General features: G+C 53.1%; 2 protein-coding genes across 5 annotated transcripts in view; one reads left to right on the top strand and one right to left on the bottom strand.

Moving 5' to 3' along the window:
- Positions 1-25,741, bottom strand: part of WNT5B (Wnt family member 5B) — a 120,028-nt gene that overhangs the window by 54,471 nt on the left and 39,816 nt on the right. The window lies entirely within an intron of this gene.
- Positions 3,340-8,823, top strand: FBXL14 (F-box and leucine rich repeat protein 14). Of its 4 annotated transcripts, XM_068141819.1 has the most exons (3): positions 3,918-3,997; positions 4,126-5,133; positions 7,979-8,820. In XM_068141819.1, exons 2-3 carry the CDS (start codon positions 4,199-4,201, stop codon positions 8,121-8,123), a joined length of 1,080 nt encoding a protein of 359 aa, XP_067997920.1. In that variant the 5' UTR covers positions 3,918-3,997; positions 4,126-4,198; the 3' UTR covers positions 8,124-8,820. The 4 variants fall into 4 exon arrangements, with proteins under 4 accessions (XP_067997917.1, XP_067997919.1, XP_067997916.1 ...); XM_068141816.1 differs by having other exon boundaries at positions 3,340-5,128; positions 7,979-8,823; XM_068141818.1 differs by having other exon boundaries at positions 3,341-5,086; positions 7,979-8,822.

The raw sequence follows: 25,741 nt of genomic DNA, 5'->3' as shown, positions 1-25,741 counted from the left end.
TTTCTTTCATGTTGCCTGATGTGTACTGGACTCAGCCTCCTCGTAAGCGATCCCCCTGCCCTCATCCCAGCCAGGGCAGGCTCACGCAGCACTTTTCACCAGCTCCTGGCTGCATGGAAATTCTCCTTTAGGGTCATGACGCTCTACAACTGCTTTGATCGCGGTGGATCTGCAGCATGGCTGCTAAACAAAATCTATTGCCCCTAATCTTTTTATTACTAGCCCAATGGCCAAGCATCCCCACCCCCACCAGTGCACAGCTAGATAAAATAATGCCACAAAGTGAATTCATGCTGGGTGACACCTTGCTACAGCACAGCAAGTTCCACCTCAGCATGAGGTAGAACTTCACTGTAAGGGTCACAGAACACGTGCCTTATGAGGAGAAGCTGAGACCTGGGGCTGCTTAGTCAGAAGAGAAGACTGAGAGGGGATTTAGTGTTTATAAGTATCTGAGGGGTGGGGAGTCAAGAGGGAGGGGACAGCCTCTGCTCAGTTGGACCCTGTGATAGGACAAGGGGCAATGGACATAAACTACAGTACAGGAGGTTCCACCTCAACATGAGGGAGAACTTCTTTACTGTGAAGGTCCCAGAGCACTGGAACAGGCTGCCCAGAGAGGTTGTGGAGTCTCCTTCTCCAGAGACCTTCAAGCTCCATCTGGATGTGCTCCTGCACAACCTGCTCTAGATTCTATAGTCCTGCTCTGGCCAGGGGGTTGGACTTGATGATCTTTGGAGGCCCCTTCCAGCCTCTAACATCCTGTGATCTGTGTGGGCCTGCAGCTCCAAAATCATTAAAACGAGGTCTACAGGTTGCTGCATCACCCAGGAGTACAAATTTGATGGGGATGGGGCCAAGGCACATGATCCTGCTGCTGCTGAAAGAGTCAGAGCACGCGATACGGAGCCAACGCCAACTTGACACTGGCTGCACGCCAGCTGCAGGGGTGCAGACGATACCTGATCTGGCTGGAGTTGTGTACAGTGATACCTGATCCAGCATAAAGTCTGCTAGTAAAAAGTTAACCTGTCAGAAACTTCTTGAATTAACTGGAGCGGGCAGAGCGAATGAGCACCAGCTCAGTGCTTCCCCTCATGCGGCCACCCCGCTTTTGAGCCTTCCCCGCACTGCCAAACCACAGCCTAGCGCCGAGAGCGATGCTTGGACTGCATGGGGATCGTGCTGCAGCATCAGGGCCTCCGAGTCCTTCGACTCGCCTTGCTCCAACTTCAAGCAGAAAGGAAAAGAAAAAAAGGCAAATAAAATTCAAACTTTTAACCTCTACGTAGTCCAAAGACTCCAGTAATAGGGAGTCTGTGTATGAAGGCAGAGCCACGTGTGTTTCTGTAGCAGATTACATTTAGATAATGATTAAAACAGAGCCTATTCCTTCAGGTTAGGGTAAGTCTGAGCAGAGCTAACAGGGCAGTGACCAGGCTGATTTTTGGTAGCATTTCAGTAATGCAAAGGGATTACAAACCTGCCCTGCCGTGCTGAACTCCCTTTTTGTGTGGGTTATTTTATCTCTTTATAGCCCTTTGGCACAGAAGGGAAGTCCTGCTCTTTGCAACCTGTTTTGAAAAGCCTTACCTGATCTCTGGCAGAACTGAACCCATTTACTAACGCTGCAGCAATGCTGCCTGGTGTTGAAACGCGCAGTCACAACCACAGGAGGCTGCAGACGCTTGGGAGACGTGGATTTCAAACATCTTTTTCTTCATGAAATTGCTAGGAATCACTGGAAATTGCTGCTCCTGTGACCACTTCAACTACTTTCAGAGTCAGTTCAAGGAGACTGTTAGCTGGAAGCCATTTTCAGAAGTTTTTCCACTTCCCATCAGAGGCCCTACATGAGCCCTCTCCGAGCTACGGAACAGGCATCATGTTATGATAGAATACAGAACTAACCCAGGTTGGAAAAGACCTTCGAGATCATCGAGTCCAACCTATCACCCAGCACCACCTAATCTAATAGTACTAAGTGCCTCATCCAGGCTCTTCCTGAACACTTCCAGTGATGGTGACTCCACCACCTTCCTGGGCAGCACATTCCAATGGCCAATATCTTTTTCTGGGATGAATTTCTTCCTAACATGCAGCCTAAACCTCCCCTGGCACAGCTTGAGACTGTGTCCTCTTGTTCTGCTGCTGCTTGCCTGGGAGAAGAGACCAACCGCCACCTGGCTACAACCTCCCTTCAGGGAGTTGGAGAGAGCAATGAGGTCTCCCCTGAGCCTCCTCTTCTCCAGGCTAAGCAACCCCAGCTCCCTCAGCCTCTCCTCACAGGGCTGTGCTCCAGACCCCTCCCCAGCTTTGTCGCCCTTCTCTGGACAGTTCCAGCAACTTTTGACAGCCGCTCCTATCCCCAGGCTATTGACAGTCACGCTCCTATCGCTCCAGCAGGGATGCCCAGACAGAGCAGAGCCTTCCTAAGTTTTGGTCCTCGCGGCCATGCGGCAGCCTCCAGGCCGAGCCAGGGATGGCAGCTGCCTGCGCTCTAGCTGGCAGTGGTGAGGCAGTGTCCCGCGTTCCCCTTGCCACCCTGCGCAGCAGCATGAGCTTCCCCCCCGTTCCCCTTCACGGGGCCCGCCGCTCGCCGGAGGGCTCAGGGGGTTGTTCACGGGCTGGCCCACCAGGGCCCGCGGTCAGCCCGGCGGTGCGGTGTGCCGGTGGCAGGCCCCACGGGCTCACGGGTGAGCAGAGGCCTGCTGTGACGGGGCTGGCTGCTGTGCGGGGCTGGCTGCTGTGCGGGGCTGGCTGCTGTGCGGGGCTGGCTGCTGTGCGGGGCTGGCTGCTGTGCGGGGCTGGCTGCTGTGCGGGGCTGGCTGCTGTGCGGGGCTGGCTGCTGTGCGGGGCTGGCTGCTGTGCGGGGCTGGCTGCAGCGCCGTGCCAGGCCGAGCTGCGGCGGGCCCGGGCGCTGCTCGCGGGGTCTCCCACCGCCCCTCGCCCCGGTGGGGCCAAGCCACCCAAGGGTGACACCGCAACACCCAGGCACATCGTCTCCACGCCGACAGGGCGGAACTGGGGGCGCCTCGGCCGCGCCCGACGGGCAGGGCGAGGAGGCCTGCGCAGGCCGAGGCCGCCGGCGGCGCAGCAACGGTTAACGGCGGGGAGCAGCGCATGGGCCGCGCTGTCTCCGGGGCGACGGCTCAGAGTGTTCCGGATCGTACCATTGCGCAAGAGGCACGAGGGGAGGCAGACGGGACGGCAGAAGGGCGGGGGGAATGCGATCGGCGCCGCCGCCGCCAGGCCCGGCCCAGCGCCGCCTCCTCCCTCCCTTCCTCCCTCCGCCTCGCCGCGCCTCCTCCCCCTCCCGCCCGGCCGGAGCGCGGCGCCGGGGCCCAGCAGCGAGCGGCGCGCGGCGGAGCGGAGCAGGCGGCTGGCGGCGGCCGGGCCCGAAGCGGCGGAGTCGGTACCGGCGGCGGGCCGGGCCGGGCCGGCGCAACCCTCTGCCCTCGCTGCCTTCTCGCCGCCGCCGCGGGATGTGGGCGGCCCGGGGCCGTGGGCTGTGAGCGGCGGCAGCGCGGAGACAAAGGGAGGCGGCGGGGCTCGGCGGCCGGCACCAGGGACGGAGCGCGGGGGCCGCCGCCGCCACCGGGGCGCACCCGCCCGCCCGCCGGGAGGCGGCACGATGCGGCACGGGGCGGCGCGGCCGCAGCAGCGCGGCGGCAGCAGCGGCGCGGCCCGCCCGGCGCGGCGGTAGAGGCGGCGACGGCCGCAGGGCGCGGGGCCGGGCCGGCGGTCGCGCAGCAGCGTCTCCCGCGGGCCGGGCCGCGCCGCCCGGGCTGGCGATGTGAGGGCGGCGGCGGCGGCGAGCAGGAGCGCGGCACGGCGCGGAGCGGAAGGCGGGCGGGCCCCGAGCGGAAGCGGGCCGGGCCCGGCGGCGAGGAGGAGTGCGGCGCCGGCGGGGGCGGCCGGGCGCGGGCGTGCGATGGAAACGCACATCTCGTGCCTGTTCCCCGAGCTGCTGGCCATGATCTTCGGGTACCTGGAGGTGCGGGACAAGGGCCGGGCGGCGCAGGTGTGCACAGCCTGGCGGGACGCCGCCTACCATCGGTCGGTCTGGCGCGGCGTGGAGGCCAAGCTGCACCTGCGCCGCGCCAACCCCTCGCTCTTTCCCAGCCTGGCGGCGCGGGGCATTCGGCGGGTACAGATCCTATCGCTGCGGCGCAGCCTGAGCTACGTGATCCAGGGCATGGCGGACATCGAGAGCCTCAACCTCAGCGGCTGCTACAACCTCACCGACAACGGGCTGGGCCACGCCTTCGTGGCGGAGATCAGCTCCCTGCGCTCGCTCAACCTGAGCCTCTGCAAGCAGATCACGGACAGCAGCCTGGGCCGCATCGCTCAGTACCTCAAGGGTCTGGAGGTGCTCGAGCTGGGGGGCTGCAGCAACATCACCAACACCGGCCTCCTCCTCATCGCCTGGGGCCTGCAGCGCCTCAAGAGCCTCAACCTGCGCTCCTGCCGGCACCTCTCGGACGTGGGCATCGGGCACCTGGCAGGCATGACGCGCAGCGCGGCTGAGGGCTGCCTGGGCCTGGAGCAGCTCACGCTGCAGGACTGCCAGAAGCTCAGCGACCTTTCGCTCAAGCACCTAGCCCGCGGGCTGGGCCGCCTCCGCCAGCTCAACCTCAGCTTCTGCGGGGGCATCTCGGACGCGGGGCTGCTGCACCTGTCGCACATGAGCAGTCTGCGCAGCCTCAACCTGCGCTCCTGCGACAACATCAGCGACACCGGCATCATGCATCTGGCCATGGGCAGCCTGCGGCTCTCCGGCCTCGACGTCTCCTTCTGCGACAAGGTCGGGGACCAGAGCCTAGCCTACATCGCCCAGGGCCTGGACGGGCTGCGCTCCCTCTCCCTCTGCTCCTGCCACATCAGCGACGAGGGCATCAACCGCATGGTGCGGCAGATGCACGGGCTCCGCACCCTCAACATCGGCCAGTGCGTCCGCATCACCGACAAGGGCCTGGAGCTCATTGCCGAGCACCTCAGCCAGCTCACCGGCATCGATCTCTACGGCTGCACCCGCATCACGAAGCGGGGCTTGGAGCGCATCACCCAGCTGCCCTGCCTCAAGGTGCTCAACCTGGGACTTTGGGAAATGACTGAGAGCGAGAAGGTCAGGTGAGAGGAGGGGGGCACCCTGAGACCTCCATCTCCTCTGGAGGGACTCACTGACTGACTGCTGCAATGGAGGAGAGAGAGAGAGGGGCACGCACAGAGCCATGCTACCCACGCACCCTTGCACTGGAGGGAGTAACAGAGAGAAACCCTTCTGTGCTGCCTACCTACCCTTGCTCTGGAGGAGGAAGAGGAAGGGGGGCAGGAGGAGACAGAGAGAAAGCACCTAACCCTTTTCCAGGTCATACCTCCAGCTCCAGGCTGGGGAGATGGAGCTCCCCCTTCCCCTACAGCATCCTTCCCCTGCAGAAAAGGTAGAAGCCCACACTCTTATGCACTGGGGCTAGAGACACCCCTCTTTATTCCCACTCCCCCGATTCCATCCCCCTGTGCACTACGGATGGATCAAGACAGACCCTTGTTCTGCCATGTATACATAATAGATTATTTTTGGTTCATATAAAGGAGAGTGGGAATGGAGATGGGAGCAAACAATAACAACAGCAGAAAAGGCTTCCTAGCTACACTTACATACCTGGCCACCCAGTCACCCTGTGCTGGGCACAGACAGCTTTTTGTGAAATAACCATTCCACCTCTGCGCTTGCCCCTCCCCTGCCAGCTGGGAATTGTGACAAAAATACTGCTCCCTAGGTACAGTGGGGTTTGGGTTGGGTTTTTCCTTTTTGGTTTTTTTTTTTCCCCCCTTTCCCTCCCTCTTTTTAACTCTTCAATCTGTAGTTCCGTGTTCTTCTCTGCTGTGGGTGGATACAACCTCCCACTATTCCAGTTCTCCACTGCACTGAGACTAGGGATAGCTACAGCCTCTCCTTTTATCAGTATGTTTCTGTGTCATCCTGCACTATTGTTAATGGAAAAGCCTAGGCACTCCATTCTCACCATCTCTCTGCTGGAGATGAAGATACCATTTCCTCCTCCTGTCTCTGGGGGGACTGAACATGGACCCCAGTCTCTTAAGCCTTTCCTTGCACTGGGGGACGCCAAGTCTTGTGTTCCCTTTCATCCTTTCCCCACCCCCCCCCACCCCCCTCCTTTTTTCTTGGCAACAGGGATAGACATATCCAGCTACATATCCATTCCTCACTGAGTTGGGGGTGAGCAGGGGTAGAAGGGGTGGTTAGCTCCCCTCTACCCAGGGGACTCGAGGAAGACTCTCCAGCTTCATTTCTGCTTCGTTTGAGATACTGTGACCTGTTTTTATTTTGAAATGCAGAAAAAAAAGGAAAGGAAACAAAAAAATTCCTGCTACAATAACAGCCTCTTAACTCTCCCATCTACCCCTTGCTTATGCCCTGTGACTGATTCCCAGTTTCCCCTCACTCATTCTCTTTACAGTATTCATTTCCTCACACCATTTTGAAAGACATTTGAAGTTGCTGTTCTTGTGAATTTTTAAGTACATTTTTTTTCTCTGCTGAATATATTCTATATATATATATATATAAATATATATATGATGGCTGGCTACCTCGGTTGAATTTGTTACCTTTGGTCTTTTTTTTCCCCCCCTTTTTTCCATTTTTTTTTCCTTTTTCTTATTTTTTCCTTTTTCTTAATTTTTTTTCTTTTTTTTTCCCCTTTTTTCTTTTTCTTTTTTCCCCCCTTTTTTCTTTTTCTTTTTCCCCTTTTTTCTTTTTCTTTTTCCCCCTTTTTTCTTTTTCTTTTTCCCCTTTTTTCTTTTTCCCCTTTTTTCTTTTTCTTTTTCCCCCCTTTTTCTTTTTCTTTTTTCCCTTTTTTCTTTTTCTTTTTTTCCCTTTCTTTTTTTCCCTTTTTCTTTCTTTTTTCCCTTTTTTCTTTCTTTTTGCCTTTTTTATTTTTCTTTTTTCCCTTTTTTATTTTTCTTTTCTTTTTCTTTTCTTTTTCTTTTTTTCCCCTTTTTTTCCGTTTTCTTTTTCTTTTTTCCCTTTTTTTTCCCCCTTTTTTCTTTTTCTTTTTTTCCCCTTTTTTCTTTTTTTCTTTTATTTTTCTTTTTCATTTTTTCTTTTTTCCCTTTTTCTTTTTTTCCCCCTTTTTTCTTTTTCCTTTTTTCCCTTTTTTTCCCCTTTTTTTCTTTTTTCCCCTTTTTTCTTTTTTTCTTTTATTTTTCTTTTTCATTTTTTTCTTTTTCCCCTTTTTCTTTTTTCCCCCCTTTTTTCTTTTTCCTTTTTTCCTTTTTTTCGTTTTTTCCCCTTTTTTCTTTTTCCCCCTTTTTTTTTCTTTTATTTCCCTTTTTTATTTTTCTCTTTTTCCCCTTTTTTTTTCTTTTTTATTTTTCCCCTTTTTTCCCTTTTTTTCCCCCCTTTTTTTTCCCCTTTTTCTTTCCTTTTTCCCCCCCACCCCTCCTTCCTCAAAAGCCCTGGAATTCTTACAGGAAAGAGATTTTGAGACTGAAACATTTTTGTGCCTAGACTGGAATAATGCCCCATGGGTTTGTTTTTCTTTTCTTGTTTTTTTTTTAAACCCCTCTTCCCCCAGTTTATTTTTGCTTTGTTGTTTTGGTTGTGGGGTTGTTTTTTCCCCCTCCCTTCTCCCCCCAAAAAAAATGATTTTTGTTTTGAAGCTTATCCTACTGTGTCCCACCTCCACGTTCTGGTTGTGCCTCTCCCTCCCTCTTCACTGGGGACCCAAACTGTGCTTCTGCATTTTGACTCTTCTAGCACAAACGTGTAACGTGAGAATCCGTGCTGAGGATCGGGCTACTGTTAGCAGAAAAGTGTAAAATGCAAGGGGGGAGGGAGGGGGGGGTTTGTTCTTGTTTTAACTTAAATCTATAGATATATGCAAATGCTTTTCCCCTCCCCTCCCAAATCACCTACAAAAGGTCACTATGCCAGGCTTCCTGTTTGTAGGTGGAGAGGAGCAAAGCTGGCCTGCAGGCCCCGAGGCTGCAATGTGAAGGGGAGGAGACTGAAGTTCATCTCTCTTATCTCTGTTCTGTCAATAAAATGGAGCTGGGTCTTTAGATATATATTTTTTTTATTAATATTATGTTAAAAAAAAGAAAAAGGGTTGGTTTGGTTTGTGTTGTGGCTTTTTTTTTGTTGGGGGGGGAGGTGCTTTTTGGTTTTGTTTTTAAAAAGGAAAAAAAAAACAAACCACCTTGGCTTTTTTTGGGGTTTGTTTTGGGGCCTTTTTGTTTGTTTGGGTTTGGGGTTTTTTGTTTGTTTGTTTTTATCTTTTTGGCTCATCTGTTCAAAATCTCAAATCCTCCACCACAAGAGGCCAGACCACGGAGTTAACTCAAACCCAGAGAAACCAACCCCCCTCTCCCCACCCCCCTCTCCCCTTCCCCCCCCCCCCCCCCATGGATTAATTGTACTGTTTGTGAATTTGTATAAAAAAAAAAAAAAAATAACAAAGATCCTCTTAAAACATTTTATATTCTTACAGTAAAAGGTTAAACATATTTATATAATAAAAAGAGGAAATATGAAGTATGTTTTTGAAAAAAAAAAGAAAAAAAAAGAAGAAAAAACACACACAAAAAAAAAAATAGCCTCCTGTCTGTTGTCTGTGCTGTTGAAAGAGATCTGACTTAGCTCCTGGATCTAGGGGCTGGGCTTTGGGGGGGGGCTGCTTGCTCTTCTTGTTCCAGCGAGGGAAGAGAGGAGAAGGAAGGAAGATAGCCCGGTGCCTCCTGTGCAGGATGTTGAGTAACATCACCGCGAAGAGTTCCTAAGGAAGGGGTTTGGTAGGAGCAGCCTTGCCCTGGGAGGGTGCTTGCAGCATCGGGCGGGGGGGGGGGGTGCTGTGTGGGGTGTGTTTCAGCTGCCCATTAGTGTGAAGTGTCAGCTCGGTTTGAGGTCAGACAAACCCCAAGCGCTGAAGTGCGACTGAATCAAGCCCTCGGGAAGGCGTTTGGGGTGGGGGGCACACACAGAAGGGCTGTGCTGCTGCGGTTTTTTTTTCCAAGTTCCAGGTAGATGGCAGAGGGGTTTGGTGACTTAAGGCCCACCCTGGGTGGAAGACCCACCAAACAAAAACATTTCCCAGCAATGACGACTACTAAAAAACTGCCCCAAACAGCTCAGGAGGACTTGGGAAATGCAAAATGTTTTGGTTGGTTTCTACTGCCCAGGCAAAGATGAAAGAGGAAGCAAAGTGGGAATGTGTTAAAAAAAAACCCCAACATAATACAAAGTTTTAGCAATCTAAGGTGTCCTTTGTCCTGTGCTATAATCTCTCTCCACAACGTATGACTTTTAGCCCCGTGGGGTCCCTTTTTAGCCTTCCACGGGGTGGTTTCTTTATTGTTGGTGTGGAGCTCAAGCGGTGTTTGTAGGGCAGCGCCGGCTCCCGGCTCCCTGAGCCCAGCGGAAGGGCTCCCTCGCCCCGCTGCCCCCTTCCTGCCTTGAAGGAGGGGGAATGCGAAATGGTGGAAGAAGCCGGAGCCATTGTTCAGGAAAGTTAAAAGAGGAGCTGTCCTTGCTTGCTTGCTCAGTCATGCATACTCAATCTGGCCGGGCCCGGGTCCCTGTGGAAAGGAGGAGGGTGATTCTTCCCCTCTTTTTAACATTCCTCTCCAGGCCTGGCTGTATTTAAGCTGCTTTCCTCCGCTCTGAGGAGGAGGGAGGGGGATGGTCTGAAGTTCCTGTACATTTGCATTTTAAGCACTTCCAGCGCTGAGCTGGCCACTTTGTTCCCTTGAGCTACCCAGCTCCAGCAGCCCTCGCCGAGGTGCTGCTCCAGGTGGCTCAGATGCCCTGTTAAAGGAGGTCCTCTCTGCATCCCGGGCCGGTCTGCTCCAGCTGCTTAGCCTCTGCCTCCACAGGTGGTGTTGGTTGGGGCCAGACTAGGTATATTTCTTTGTTGCTAGCTTTAACTACTTCACCCCTTTCGTGTCAGTGCCACGTTTCACAGAGAAAACAAGTGCCCAACTCTGGCCTTCTTGAAATGCTATCTCCTCTACATCGTAAGGACCTGGTCTATCTCAAGGTTTGGACTTGGGGCTGCATATTGTTTTTTCCTCCCTTCTTTCCAAAACTTCCAAGCTTTCTGCTGGGAGTCCACCACAAAAGCTGCATTGTTCACTTTAGGAAAAGCCATCACAATTGGATCTAATTGAGCCTGACACTATATCCATCTTCCTTTCCTTGGAGGGAGGTGTGGGGGTCTGTCCTTCCTGCATTAAGGGGGGAAAAAAAGTTTACAGTAACTTCTTGAGTGAAAGAGGGAATGTATGTATGAATGTTATAAACAACTGGAATTCCAGATCAGGTTCCCATTACTGATGAAAATGTAAATGTTCCTGGTGTAGGCAGCAGTTCCAGCCAGGGATAGGGAGTGACACAGCACTGAAAGGTAGGTTTGTTTCTGCTGGCTTTGAGTGAAAATGGCAGCTCCTTATACAGCCCTGTATTCACATGGGTAACGGTGGGACATCTATGTCTAAACATGTGATTCCTTCCCCGCCCCCCCCCCCCAATGCTTCCTTTCCCCACTTAAAAAAAAACACAAGCCAAGAGCATTTCCCACATGGCCTGCAATGCTCTTGAAGGGGAACCCAAGCCAAAGGAAGCCGCTGAAACCAAAGCCTTCCCGAAGCCTGGCATTTAGGCACCGTGGGCTGTTCCTCTAGATGGGACAAGAGCTCCTCGTGCCTTCCTCTCATGCCCCAGCATGACAGCACCTCCGTGGGCAGACACAGGCCTCCCTGTGCAGCGAGGCCAGGGCTGGGGGAACACATGTGTTTACTAGTAGGGAGAAGGGTTTCTTAAAACAAATATTCCGCTGCCAGCGACCATACACCAATTACCACACCGCTCCTCGGGGCAACAAGGACACTTACATTTTTGCTCTCCAGCCACCCTTGAACTTTTGAACATGATTCAGATGGCAACTACAGAAGAAAACTATAAAAAAAAACAAACCCTCAGCGCTATCTGGAAGTGAAGCTGAAGCCTCCAGCCTGTGTTTGTGAGCTCACGGTGCCCCAGTGGTGGTTTTGGGGCCAGCCTTCAACACTGTGCCTAGCAAAAGCGCTCCCAGCCTGCCCGGCTGTGCTGACTGGGGCAGCAGGGTGCCTTGCCTACAGCCATGCTAACTGAAGCACTGAGTACAGAGGCCGAATCAGGGCCCCACTTTATGGGCTGGTGGCTGTGGGGAGCAGAGGGACCACACTTAAGAGGTAGTGACAGAAAGCAGAGCAGAGCAGCAACGATGCAAAGTGGTGGACGAAGGGACTGAACAGGGAGGAGGTGGATGGGGACTGAGTGGTAGCAATGGGGGATGCCAGCTCACAAGCTGCAGCAAAGTCCTGTGTGTGCATGGTCTGCAGCAGCAGCTGCTCCCACGGCTGGAGCTGGTGGCTGGCTCCTCTCCCTGGGAGATGGGGAGGAAAAAGAGGGCCCACCTGGGTCCTACTGCCCTTGGACTAGCATATGGGAGGTCCATGCATGACAGATTTATACATTTTATACCTTCCCACCCCACGCTGTGGGTTCAACTGAATCAGTTTGTCGTGGTGATTCTGGAGTCCTTTGTTTCCTTGATAATAAATTACAGGGTCATGGGGCAGCTGTCATGCAAACTGCCTGGGGCCTGTGCTAGGACGAGAAGTGATCCCTGTGCTAGAGAGTACAGAGCTTACTGCTGAACCTGCCCTGTGCAGGTCAGGGAAGAGTTAAAATGAAAGCTGGGTGGCCAAGACACCCTAAGTTTTTGGAACCAAGGCTGGAAGTTAGCACAGGCTAACGTTAATAGCTGAAGGGTAGGTCCCTCAGATCTGGCAGCCTCACTACCTACCTATGCAGAATTCTTCTCACAAAGCAGACCTGTTTTTGTTTTCTTTCTCCTTCCTCTACCTCCAACCCCACTCCTTTAGCCAGAAATGCTTTAATAGTGCTTTCTGTGAAGGAAAAAAGATAACTGATAAATTCAGCTGGGTGGTGTGGACTGGATATGAGGACCCCTCAGGACATCAGCGAGGCCCCATGCCAGAGCTGCTGGCTGAGCTGCACGATGCTCCCTACCACAGCCAGCCAGCAAGGCTGTCCTGCTCAATTCCCCAGCCCCAAGCTGCACGAAAGAAAGAGCTGGAGAGGGTTTGTTTGGCTTCTGTGCCAGAACTTAGACTCCAGCCCCACTTGGCAGGGACGCCAGTGCTTCTCCCCCTTCTTTAATTAAATCTACCAAATGCATTAGCTCAATGGCAGCCCAACCTGAAACAGCACTGTGGAGATGTCGAAAGAGCTGAATCTGATCTGTCCTTACAACAGAAAGATCAACAGAACAGGGATTTTCCGAAAAGATCTCCTTAAGATCTGGGATGTGTTTTGGAAAGAGTATCACAAGTTTAATACCAGGGCCTGGATGCATGCCCTGAGCAAGTATTTTCCCATGAGAGGGCTACTGAGACATAAACCAAACTCCTCTTCTGCTACAGAAAGTAACTCAGCTCCGGAAATGGCCAGCTCTTCCTAGTTATTTTCTTTGCTTTGGGCCTTGCCCTGGGCACAGTTTAGTGATTTGAAGAAGAGACAATTTCTGATGTTCATCCTCTTCCTCCTTGTCCTTCCCCTTTTTCTGCCCCCAAATGTTGCAGTTTTACAGCCCCTGGGCAACTCAAAGCGTGCACCAAGTCAGTACCAAAGGTGTTACAGACAGCATCACAGGGGCACGCCAGTTGTGGCTCTGTGGCCAGCAGCCTCTCCTTGTTTTGTGAGCTAACACACCAAGAACACAGCAGCAGTAGAACCCTGCCACTATCTCCTTTTGCAGCAGCCACAGCTGCAAGCCCAGCACCTCAGCTTCAGCAGGACCCACAGACATCCTTCAGCACTATAAACTCCTCCTGACACATGCTGGGAAGAAGTTCCAGAAGACTGCTGATGCCACAGGAGAGCTGGTTTCCTCTCTGATGCCACAGGAGAGCTGTTTTCCTCTGCTGGAAGCCTTGTGGAGCTGCCAGGGATGCAAGACCTGCCTCTTGGCTCCAGCAAATCTCTGGCCCTATGCGCTATCAGTCCCTCTGCGGGTTGGCTAGGGGTGGTGAGGACAGCAAGATTCCTTGGGCCGCCCGTCTGCCAAACTCCGAGTAAAACCAGGCAGGACAACACACACGCTAAGGCAGAAATGTCAACAATGCCTACGGTGGTGGCATGGTTTCTGCTCTGGCTGCGGCTGCCTGAAGCATCCTCATCCATATTCATTAGACGCATCCTCGATCCCTCTCTGCATCCGTCTCCGGAGCCGCACAGCCACCGGCAGCTCCGGCAGTTCCCTCGCCATCCCGCAGCACCTCCGGGCATCCCGCCGACCCACCCGCCCTTCCGCCGCGGCCGTCGCAGGGCAGCGCTGCGGCCGCGAGTGCGGCGCCTCTCCGCCAGGCGGCAGCATTGCCCGCCGAGTGCCGCCGCTCCGCCTCAGCCCTCCGCCCCCGCCCGCCGCAGCCGCAGCCCGGGCCGAGGCTCCCCGCCGCCGCCACCCGTGCCATGGCCGCAGGCGCGGCGTGTGTCACCCGCGGGTCACCTGGGGCACCAAGTGAGGGATGTGATGGGCCCGTCCGGCTGCCTGGACCACGGCTGTGCGGGCACAGGCTCACAGGAGGTTAGGGGTTGGAAGGGACCTCTGGAGATCACAGTCTCACAGTCTCACAGTATCGCCAAGGTTGGAAGAGACCTCGAGGATCATCGAGTCCAACCTGTCACCACAGACCTCAGGACTAGACCATGGCACCAAGTGCCACATCCAATCCCCTCTTGAACACCTCCAGGGATGGGGACTCCACCACCTCCCTGGGCAGCACATCCCAATGGCCAATGACTCTCTTGGTGAAGAACTTTCTCCTCACCTCCAGCCTGAGCTTCCCCCGGCACAGCTTGAGACTGTGTCCTCTTGTTCTGCTGCTGGGTGCCTGGGAGAAGAGACCAACCCCCACCTGGCTACAACCTCCCTTCAGGTAGTTGTAGAGGGCAATGAGGTCACCCCTGAGCCTCCTCTTCTCCAGGCTAAGCAACCCCAGCTCCCTCAGCCTCTCCTCACAGGGCTGTGCTCAAGGCCTCTCCCCAGCCTTGTTGCCCTTCTCTGGACACCTTCAAGTGTCTCAATGTCCTTCCTAAACTGAGGGACCCAGAACTGGACACAGGACTCAAGGTGTGGCCTAACCAATGCAGAGCACAGGGGCACAATGACTTCCCAGCTCCTGCTGGCCACACTATTCCTGATGCAGGCCAGGATGCCATTGGCCCTCTTGGCCACCTGGGCACACTGCTGGCTCCTGTTCAGGCAGCTGTCAATCAGCACCCCCAGGTCCCTCTCTCTTTGGCAGCTCTCAGCCACTCTGACCCCAGCCTGTAGCTCTGCATGGGGTTGCTGTGGCCAAAGTGCAGCACCTGGCACTTGGACTTGTTGAATGCCATCCTGTTGGACTCCACTGATCTTCCAGTCCAACCCCCTGCCAGAGCAGGACCAGAGAATCCAGCACAGGTCACACAGGAACACATCCAGACAGGGATGGAAAGGCTCCAGAGAAGGAGACTCCACAACCTCTCTGGGCAGCCTGCTCCAGGGCTCTGGGACCCTCACAGTCAAGAAGTTCCTCCTCATGTTGAGGTGGAACCTCCTGTGCTGCAGTTTCCATCCATTGCCCCTTGTCCTTCACAGCATGCAACTGAGCAGAGCCTGGCCCCTCCCTCCTGACCCCCAGCCCTCAGCTATTGATAGACATTGATCAGATCCCTTCTCAGTCTTCTCCTCTCCAGACTAAACAGCTCCAGGGCTTTCAGCCTCTCCTCAGAGGGCAGTGCTGCAGTCCCTTCAGCATCCTTGTAGCCTCCATTGGACTCTCTCAAGTAAACAAAGCAGTGGAGGATGGCCAAGTTGGAAGCTACAACTGATTTATGCACTCCATTGCTGCTCAGCGTCACCATCATCAGTACCTGACGGTGGTGAATAGTCTGAAGAGCTTGCTTCAAAATCCAGAACAGGAAGCCACAGTTGGGACAGCTGAGTGGTGGAACACACACCCCCAGCACTGCCCCCCAGCCTGAACAGGTCTGCTTCTGGAGAACATCCACCCTAGACTTACAGCTCTCTAGCTGGAGAGCTGTAACTGTTGGAGTCCCCCAGGGATAAGTGCAGGGTCCAGTCCAGTTCAACACCTTCATCCATGACACTGATGAGGAGACAGACAGACAGACAGAGTCTGCTCAGCAAGTTTGCTGAGATACCAAACTGGGAGGCTTGGCCGAGACACCTGAAGGCTGTGTGGCCATTCAGAGACTTGGAGAGACTGAGAGCTGGGCAGAGAGGAACCTAATGAGGTTCAGCAAGGATAAGTGCAGAGTCCTGCACCTGGGCAGGAAGAATAAACTGCAGCAGGACAGCTTGGGAGGGGATCTGATGGAGAGCAGCCCTGTGGAGAGGGACCTGGGAGTGCTGGTGGGCAACAAGTTCTGCATGGGACAGCGAAGTGTCCTGGGGGCCAAGAAGGCCAATGGGGTCCTGGGGTGCATCAAGAGGAGTGTGTCCAGCAGATCCAGGGAGGTTCTCTTCCCCCTCTACTCTGCCCTGGTGAGACCTCACCTGGAGTATTGCATCCAGCTCTGGGCTCCCCAGTTCAAGAGGGACAGAGGATCTTCTGGAGACAGTTCAAGGGAGGGCTACCAGGATAGTTGAGGCAGTGGAGCCCTGCCTGGTGAGGAGAGGCTGAGAGCCCTGGGGCTGTTTAGCCTAGAGAAGAGAAGACTGGGAGGGGATCTGATCAATGTCTATCAATATTTGACAACTGGGGGTCAAGGACAGGCTCTGCTCAGTTGCACCCTGTGATAGGACAAGGGGCAATGGATGGAAACTCCAGCACAGGAGGTTCCACCTCAACATGAGGAGGAATTTCTTCACTGTGAGGGTCACAGAGCACTGGAACAGGCTGCCCAGAGAGACTGTGGAGTCTCCTTCTCTGGAGCCTTTCGTGACCCATCTGGATGCATTCCTGTGTGACCTGTGCTCTGGCATGGGGGTTGGACTCAATGATCTTTGGAGGTCCCTTCCAAACCCTAACATCCTGTAACGATCCTATGACTTAATACTTCTGCCTGCAGTCTGCATCTTTTGACATCTGTGTCTTAAGACTAAGAAATGATTCTATTTTTAACAATGTGCAAGCGTGAGCACCACAACAGGGCTGGATGGAATTTAAGTCAATGCTTGCATTGTTTCAGCTCAGCTCTGCTGTGCAGAGCTTTGCTGTGGTGGTGTTGGCACCGTTACTCCCATGGGATGCCTCGGTAATGATGAAGGTATCTGGAGCTGTGTGCCCATGGCCTTTTTCCCACCCAAAGGTGAATAGTTTTTTTCTATCCACTTCTCACACTGCTGCTACAGATCCAGTAAATGTTATCTTTTTCAGAAGCAGCTATGCCTGGTAATTCACTGGAATTATTAATTAGCTCCTGCATGATTCATTGCATGCACAGACCTCAGAAAGGGAAATACCATCACTAAAGGGGAAAGAGAGATGGAAGCATCTTGACTAAGGTTCTGTGCCAAATCCCTGAGTCGCCCAACTGCACCTGGCGTCCACCTCCCCTGTCTCCAGTCCTTTCAGCTTCTGCCACTTGGAGAAACAAAAACTGAAATGAGTTTTCCAGCTTAAGTCCTGTAGAGGGAAGGTCAGGACAGTGGAACACTAAGGGCAAAGGACATTTTCCTACTCTTTCCACATCAGGCTCTGCCACCCAGAGCCCCAGCAGCAGTGGTGTTCAAGTGTGAGCTGTGGAAGGGCTGCCAGCAGCAGGAAATTCTCCAACGAGCCATCCCTATCCGTCCAGACTCTTCAGTTGTTGCAGCTTTTATTTCAGACAGTGTCAAGCCTCATCAAATAAATGTGGAGCTGACAAAAAGTGTTGCCTTGACAGCCCCAAAGGCCGAGGTCCCGTCACAACAACAGGTAGGGCCCAGACTGCAGCTCTCCCAGCTGCTCGATCTACATCTTCACCAGGACCGTCCCTGCAGGGATGCTTGGGGACCACCCATGCAGATCAAAGACACAGGCAGCACAGGGTCCTTAAGGCTGCAGATGCTATTGCCCCTCACGGTTTTCCTTCCTGACAGGCACCTGTCCATTAGCAAAAACTCCTCCAGACCACACCAAAGAGCAACCACACGACATCGACTTCGGGTTTCCAGGCTTAGGATCACAGGGCACGAGGACTTGTGCCTAGGTTGCCCACTCCCTACGCCTCACCTTCACTGATTTTGCATGAGGTGTTGCTGGGCAGGGGGGCACGTCAGGGAGACGTGTGGGGGGGGACATCATCTCCCACACACACCTGCTGGGGAGTCAGTGAGACAGGGGGAGGCTGCATGTGAGTGGCTGGGTGTAACTTCCACTCTGTCCCCGGTGCCAAAAACAAGCATGTTAAAGCTAATCTACCCCTGTCTCAGCTCAACTGCTTTTCTGTGACTAAGCCCCTTATAATGGTTTTACTAAAATCCCCTTTTGATGGAAAAAATCCCAGCTGGAAGTTTTGGGCAGCGGCACAATGTGCAAGTCTGCGTGTCCCTCTCCCCAGCTTCACAAAAGCCTCTAATCGAGTGGAAAATTTGCTGGAGGCCAGAGGTTTAGGCCTGCAATTATTTTTTAAGGGATTATCAGGAGAGAATGGGGGTACTTGCGACCCTCCCTCTCTTTGTGTTTCGCTCCGTGCCGCTTTCAGACAGACTCAGCCAGAAACCTAAACCACTGCAGCTGGATGCAGCGAACCCAGGGCTCGGCGGGGCGGCACGCCTCCTCTCCGTCCTCTGGGACAGACCCCAGCCTCCAGGCTGGATGCATCCCACTCCAGCACCGTGCACAAACAGAACTCCTTTTCCACAGAAGCAATGCTGGGTGGGTTATTTTACAGAAACACTTGAGAAAAGGCAAGAGGATTCCAGTCCTGTGAGCCTCACTGAACTGAAACCCCAAAGGCAGGGATGTGGTCCACCAGCCGGGCCGGGCTTTGGCTCTGCAAAGCCATTAGGCAGGAGGCCTCGCAGAAGTTACTTGCAAGCAAGCTCCACAAGAGACTTGGCACCGCAGACATGTGTGCTGCAACACCCAGCTTTTAAGGGCCTTGCTCCAAGGGTGGATCCCAGGGTTTGGATCCTGTGTGTTTTTGCAGCCTCTGAAAAGAGTCAGACACCACCAAGCCTCCCAAACAACTTCTTGCCAGGCACAGAGCCACTTACTGTCAGCATGAATGCCACAGGCCAGCCAGAGAGGAAGCACCACTTGCCCTCCTGCCCGAGGAGGTCCCTACCTTGCTCAGAACTACTGGGAACTGCCTACACATGACCCAAGAGGAGCTGCTTCTCCTCTACTGCCAAGTTGCCATGCCCTCACCTGCATAGATCATAGATCATAGAATCAACCGTGTTGGAAAAGACCTCAGAGGTCATCAAGTCCAACCTACAAGCAAGCGGGCCACACCCGGAGGAAGCAGTGCCATGCCCTGCTCCTCAACAGCAGCCTAAGGAACCAGGGGACCTGTTTTGATTCCTCCCTCCCTTTGTGGCACTGTAAACCTACTCCTCCTGGAGAAGACACTACCCATCTGTTGATTTTCTCTCAAGATTTGGTGGCCATTGGGTGACGAATGAAGGCACAAACCCCACTGCTGTACAGCAACAACAGCCCAGAAAAGCAGAGAGCAGAGAATCTTAGAAGTCCTCCCAGGAGTCCTTTACTGCTGTGTTGTAGAATCCCCAGCATTACAGAGCCTCAGAGACCCACTTACAGAAGAAGTCCTGGAAGCCCTTAACAGACAAAGCACCTAACAGAAGTCCTGAGCATGTCCCTAGCAGCATCCCTGCTCAAAGCCCTTGCCAGACAAAGTAGAGAACTAACAGAAGTTCCCAGAAGCCCTAACCAAAGCCATTCCTACCTAAGTCCCTAGCCCAAGAGTGACAGTGAAAGAAAGTCAAACTACTGCTCAGAGTGGCTGTTTCTGATACTCTTTGTTATCAATCCCTTGAGTAGTGAATTACAACCACATCTATAAGCTAAAATCTTTTCCCAGTGAGAGATGCCAGCATGTCAAGGAGGTGGCTTCTGCAGCATGTGCAGCATGTGATTGTTTTGCTCTAGGCAGCTAAGGAATTGGTCAGCTAAGGAATCCTGCAATCCTGCACTCTGCAGGCAAAAACTGCAGCAGCAGCTGCCCTCAGAACAGTGGCTGCAACTCCCATTAGCCCTCAGAGGCAAGGCCCAGGAGAATATCACAGTTTCACACAGTTTCACACAGTCTCACAGTATCACTAAGGTTGGAAGAGACCTCAAAGATCATCAAGTCCAACCTGTCAACACAGACCTCAGGACTAGACAATGGCACCAAGTGCCACATCCAGTCCCCTCTTGAACACCTCCAGGGATGGGGACTCCACCACCTCCCTGGGCAGCACATTCCAATGACCAATGACTCTCTCAGGGAAGAACTTTCTCCTCACCTCCAGCCTAAACTTCCTCTGGCACAGCTTGAGACTGTGTCCTCTTGTTCTGGTGCTGCTTGCCTGGAAGAAGAGACCAACCCCTTCCTGGATACAACCACCTTCCAGGTAGTTGTAGAGGGCAATGAGGTCTCCCCTGAGCCTCCTCTTCTCCAGGCTAAACAACCCCAGCTCCCTCAGCCTCTCCTCACAGGGCTGTGCTCAAGGCCTGTCCCCAGCCTTGTTGCCCTTCTCTGGACACCTTCAAGTGTTTCGATGTCCTTCCTAAACTGAGGGGCCCAGAACTGGACACAGGACTCAAGGTGTGGCCTAACCAGTGCAGAGTACAGGAGCACAATGACTTCCCTGCTCCTGCTGGCCACACTATTAGAGATAACGAGAGAGAAAGGGCCACACTTCAGTCTTCCCAAGTGAGCTGTGATGCAGTGTGGACAACAGCTCCAAGCTCAGCGCATGGAACACACGAAGGAAGCAATGGCTACAGACCAGGAGTGTGTGTTTGCTCTTGGGGTCAGACTCTCCTTCTCTCAGTGTGTTGCATTGAGTGACTGCTGGATAAAGCAGAGAAGCAGGTTTTGATTCCTGAGCCTTCAAGCCCTTTGGCTGCTATCTGAGAGATTTCAAAGGGAGGTGGCAGCTGCCACCGGGTTTTCAGTCGCACGGTGTCTGTGCATGCTAGGTGTTCCCTGACAGTGCCTGGGGAGGCTGAGGGGCCAGGGTGCTTGCCTTCTGGATCAGGATCACTCAAGCAGTTTTGAGCAGGCTCAGCACCCCAGGGTTGTTCAAATAATAATAATAAAAAATGAAAAAGAAAAGGCAAACAAGCACAGAGGGAAAGGCAAATCAGGCATCTGTGGAATTCAGCTGTCTCCAGCAGCCAGGTGGTGTCTAAATTGGAGACTTTGATTTGGCTGCTTTGAATATTAAATGGAATTTGGTTGTGGTTGTTGTTGTTGTTGTTTTTCACAGACTCACAGAATGTTAGGGGCTGGAAGGGACCTTGAAAGCTCATTCAGTCCAACCCCACTGCCAGAGCAGGGGCACCTAGAGCAGGTCACACAGGAACACAGCCAGGCATGGCTTGAATATCTCCAGAGAGGGAGACTCCACAACCCCCCTGGGCAGCCTGTGCCAGGGCTCTGTCACCCTCACAGGGAAAAAATGTTTCCTCCTGTTTCCATGGAACTTCCTCTGCCTCAGCTTCCACCATTGCCCCTTGTGCTGGCGTTGGGCATCCCCCAGCAGAGCCTGGCTCCAGCCTCTGGGCACCCACCCTGCACAGCTTTATCAACATGAATGAGGTCACCCTCAGGCTCCTTCTCTCCAAGCTACAGAGCCCTCAGCTCCCTCAGGCTCTCCTCATAAGCAAGATGTTCCACTCCTTTAATCATCTTTTTGTGTGGTTGGGTTTTTGTGGTTTGCTTTTTTATTCCTCATGGATCAGGTCTTTGCCCCTCTCCACACCACTCTGCCCATCCACAGGGACAGTGTTTTTGCAGAGTTTGAAGACAGTAAGATAAAAGGATGAATGGCCCAGCCCTCTCAAAATGGCTCATTAAGGCTGATGTGCTTTAAGATACTCTGTAGGTGTCTAGCTTCTGAAGAGAGATGATTTTCTCCTCAGGACTGTTTGAGAGCTTCAGCATGCAAAGATAAGGGATGCCAAATCACCACTAATTAGTAGTGCAGGATGTGACCTGTGTGATTCACTAGCAGCACTAGTAATGCAAGGTCACACAACGAGTCAGCTGCAGCTCCACCTTCTCACCCTAATAAACTGAGTGCTGGGCATGGTGCTGCAACAAGCCATCCTTTACTGCTTCCAGGGAAGTGGATCTTTCCCTCAGTCTGTCCCTCCTGAGCACCATCAGCAAGCTTTGAAGTCCTGAGTCTTTCTGTGTGTAGACAATCTGCTGGATGCAGATAACCTTGAAAAGCCCTACTTGCAGTACCACTGAAACACCAGGGACTGCCAGGGACCACGCTCCAAATTCTGCACAGAGGCAGAATTCAGGATCACAGAGACATAGAGTCACAGAATGTTAGGGGTTGGAGGGGTCCAACCCCTCTGCCAGAGCAGGAGCACCTACAGCAGGTCACACAGGAACACATCCAGGCAGCTCATGAATATCTCCAGAGAGGCAGACTCCACAACCCCCCTGGGCAGCCTGTGCCAGGCTTCTGTCACACTCACAGGGAAAAAATTCTTCCTCCTGTTTCCATGGAACTTCCTCTGCCTCAGCTTCCACCACTGCCTCTTGTGCTGGCATTGGGCATCCCCCGGCAGAGCCTGGCTCCAGCCTCTGGGCACTCACCCTGCACAGCTTTATCAACATCAATGAGGTCACCCTCAGGCTCCTCCTCTCCAAGCTACAGAGCCCTCAGCTCCCTCAGGCTCTCCTCATGAGGAAGATGTTCCACTGCCTTCATCATCTTTGTGGCTCTGTGCTGGACTCTTTCAAGCAGTTCCCTGAGATACTTCTTGAACCAAGGGGCCCAAAACTGGACTCAGTATTCCACCTGTGGCCTCACCAGTGTGGAGTAGAGAGGGAGGAGAACTACTCTCTTCCTACTAATCACAGGCCTTCTAATCCACCCCAGGATGGCACTGGCCTTCTTGGCCACAAGATCAACCTCGGATAAGATTCAGTTAGGTTCTGATTTCTAAAGACAATGAGGAATGTGGCAGCAAATTCAGCTGGGTCCCAACATCACTTCTAGTACCTAACACCAGCCCTACCTTGAGACTCTGGAATGTGTCCAGAGAAGGGCAACAAGGCTGGGGAGAGCCATATGAGGAGAGGCTGAGGGAGATAGTGTTGTTTAGCCTGGAGAAGAGGAGACTCAGGGGAGACCTTCTTGCTCTCTACAACTCCCTGAAGGGAGGTTGTAGCCAGGTGGGGGTTGGGCTCTTCTCCCAGGCAACCAGCACCAGAACAAGAGGACACAGTCTCAAGCTGCACCAGGGGAAGTTTAGGCAGGAGGTGAGGAGAAAGTTCTTCACAGAAAGAGTTGTTGGCCATTGGGATGTGCTGCCCAGGGAGGTGGTGGAGTCAGTGTCCCTGGAGGTGTTCAAGAAGGGATTGGATGTGGCACTTGGTGCCATGGTTTAGTAGTCAGGAGGTGTTGGGTGACAGGTTGGACTTGATGATCTTTGAGGTCTTTTCCAACCTTATTGAGTCTATGATTCTAAGAGCACATTGCTGGCTCATGGTCATCCTTCCATCCACTAGGACCCCCAGGTCCTTTTCTCATTCACTGCTCTCCAACAGCTCAGTCCCCAGCCTACACTGATACCTGGGGCTGGCCTTTGCCAAGACTCTACACTTGCCCTTGTTGAACTCCATTCAATTTTCCCCTGATACTTGGATCATTCCTGGCAAGGGTTTATCTTTCCCATTCCTCTAAGTGTTCCCAAAGGCATAGCCTGCAGACTCCTTACCCAACCACTTCAAGCTTACATCTATTTTCTCCCTATCCACCCTGAACATGCTAATTTTTTTCCCTCCAAATTAAGCTTTGTTTTTAATGCTCTCCAGAACTGGTAACAGAAGAAAGTCAAGGACTTCTCTGTTCAGGGCACCCTCTTATGGCCTGGATCACAACTCCTCTTCCTTAGCTCTGCATACACCACAATTTAAATCCACCTCTGTGTAGGGTTTGCCTTGTGAAGAGCCCAGTTACCATGCTGGATCGTCAGGTGGATTTCTAGATGTATAATCAACATGTCTGCAAACTGTTATGCTGCTCCCAAATGCCTGTGGCCAGCAAGACTGGAATCCCAGAATCCTGACACTGGAGAGGGGTTTGCTCACTGGGATGTTGTAAAAATGTTCTCTTTTACAACACTGTAATAATATATTGTAAAGCTGTTGTAAAGGTCCTTCTTGCCCCTTGTAAATTGGTAAAGGTTCCTAAGACAGGCAGGGGCCTTGGTGTTTGCCCTCTGTCCTAACCTCGCACTTTCTTTTAGAGATACCTGCCAGCCTTGCTTCTTTGCCCTCCACACAGGGAATCTCTCACATTCCTTGATCCAACAGCTGTCCAACAGGGACTGCATATCCGTCTCCTGCCCATGGAGACATGAAAGGTGTGCTCAGCTCAGTAAGACTGAAGAGAATCAATGCTGCACATGTAGCTACAAAAAGTAGAAGGATCTAGGAAATACTTCTTCCCAGAGAGGGTTCTCAGACGCTGGAATGTTCTGCCCAGGGCAGTGCTGGAGTCCCCATCCCTGGAGGTGTTTAAGCAGTGTGTGGAGCTGGTGCTTAGAGACCTGGTTTAGTGTTGAGCCTTCAGTGCTGGGTGGAAGGTTGGACTGGATGAGCTTGGAGGTCTCTTCCAACCAGATGTTCTCTGTGATTCTGTGATCTTCTTTTTCAAGCATAGCACAGGAGGCTGACAGGCTATGACAACTGGAACCACTCCCATCCTGCTTGAACACTGCAAAAAAAACCCTGTCCTAGCCTTTGGCTTTCTTGGCCACCTGGGCACACTGCTGGCTCCTGTCCAGCTGCTTGTCCATTAGCACCCCTAGATCCCTTTCTGCTGTAATCCTGTGCCCAGGGCACAGTGCACAAAATCTGTCATAGAATCATAGAATGGTCTGGGCTGGAAGGGACCTTCAAAGGTCAACCAGTCCAACCTTGCTACAGTCAGCAGGGAGCCTCCTAACAGTGCTTGAGCAGTTCCCAGCACATGTTAGTTTCTGTCCCCTCCATACCATTTCCCTGAAGAAGGGACCTGGTAGACAGTGAGTTTCAAAACACAGCTTGAATGTAGTAACTGCAGACACATTGTGTCAGCCAGGGACCCAGCGTTGAAAGGTCTCCCTACTCAGCCGCCTAGTTTCACAAGCATTTACAGAAGCAGCTGCATCGAAAAAGGGGAAGGACAAGTTCTTACCCTCCTGCGAGCTGGGGGGTTTCCAGGGTTGCTGTTGCGCCAGCAAACAACCCAGAGCCAGGACAGCTCATCACAGCAGAAACGAGAGGGAAATCTACAAGCGCCCAAGGACCACCTCCCCAGCATCTGCACAGCCCCGAAGGCAGGTGCTGCTCCCCGGAGCACAGGAGCTGGGTTCAGGGAGCCCCTCCTGGCTCCCAGCAGAACAATGTCAGGCGCTGGCCCACAGCTACGTGCGGAGCAGGCGGTGCCAGCGGCACTTCAGAGGGATCTGTCATCTACCCAAGAATATCTTGTGGCAGTACAAAACTAGCCCACAGCTGGGAGCTGGCAGGAACATATTTGAGGTATCAGACTCGCAGGGAAGGAGCAGAAAAAAACCTGCTTTGCCCACAGCTGCCCAACAGCGACTGCGGCAGTTAAAGGCTTAAAGGGAGGCACAGAGATTAAGTCAGGGGTCAGGCTCCAAGAGCCCACCCGGATTTGCACTCCAGAAAACAGGCCACAAAGCACCAAATGCAGTGAGCAGATTATCCCAGCATGCAGAAGTGTCTTCACAGAGGTAAATGCATCTCAGCTCATCCAGCATCTAGTGTAGCTCTGGTTGCTTAGTCCATAGATCACACCACACTGCAAGGATGGAAGCTGCTCTCCTTGCTTTGGATCCGTGGCCAACGTTAACAGGATGAGTTTCAACAAAGCCAAGTGCCAAATCCTGCACTTGGGTCACAACAACCCCAAGCAATGCTGCAGGCTTGGGGCAGGGTGGCTGGAGAGCTGCTGGCAGAAAGGGACCTGGGGGTGCTCAGGGACAAGCAGCTGAACAGGAGCCAGCAGGGTGCCCAGCTGGCCAAGAAAGCCAAAGGCATCCTGGCTGGGATCAGCAATGCTGTGTCCAGCAGGAGCAGGGAGGGGATTGTCCCCTGGGACTCAGCTCTGGGGAGGCCACACCTCGAGGGTTGTCTCCAGTTTGGGCACCTCAATAGCAGAGAGATGTGGAGGGGATGGAGCCAGGGCAGAGCAGGGCAAGGAAGCTGGGAAGGGCCTGGAGAAGAAATCTGATGGAGAGTGACTGAAGGAGCTGGGGATGGTTAGTGTGAAACAGAGGAGGCTGAGGGGAGACCTCATGGCTCTCTAGAGCTGCCTGAAAGGAGGTTGTGGAGAGGTTGGTGCTGGTCTCTTCTCACAGGTAATTAGTGATAGAATACAATAGACCAGACCAGACCAGACCAGGTTGGAAGAGACCTTCAAGATCATCGTGTCCAACCTATCATCCAACA

This window comes from Melanerpes formicivorus, unplaced genomic scaffold, assembly GCF_026170545.1.
Source record: "Melanerpes formicivorus ecotype bairdi unplaced genomic scaffold, bMelFor1.0.p_v2 SCAF_8, whole genome shotgun sequence".
NCBI classification, from domain to species: domain Eukaryota; kingdom Metazoa; phylum Chordata; class Aves; order Piciformes; family Picidae; genus Melanerpes; species Melanerpes formicivorus.
This window is presented reverse-complemented; position numbering and strand designations above follow the sequence as displayed.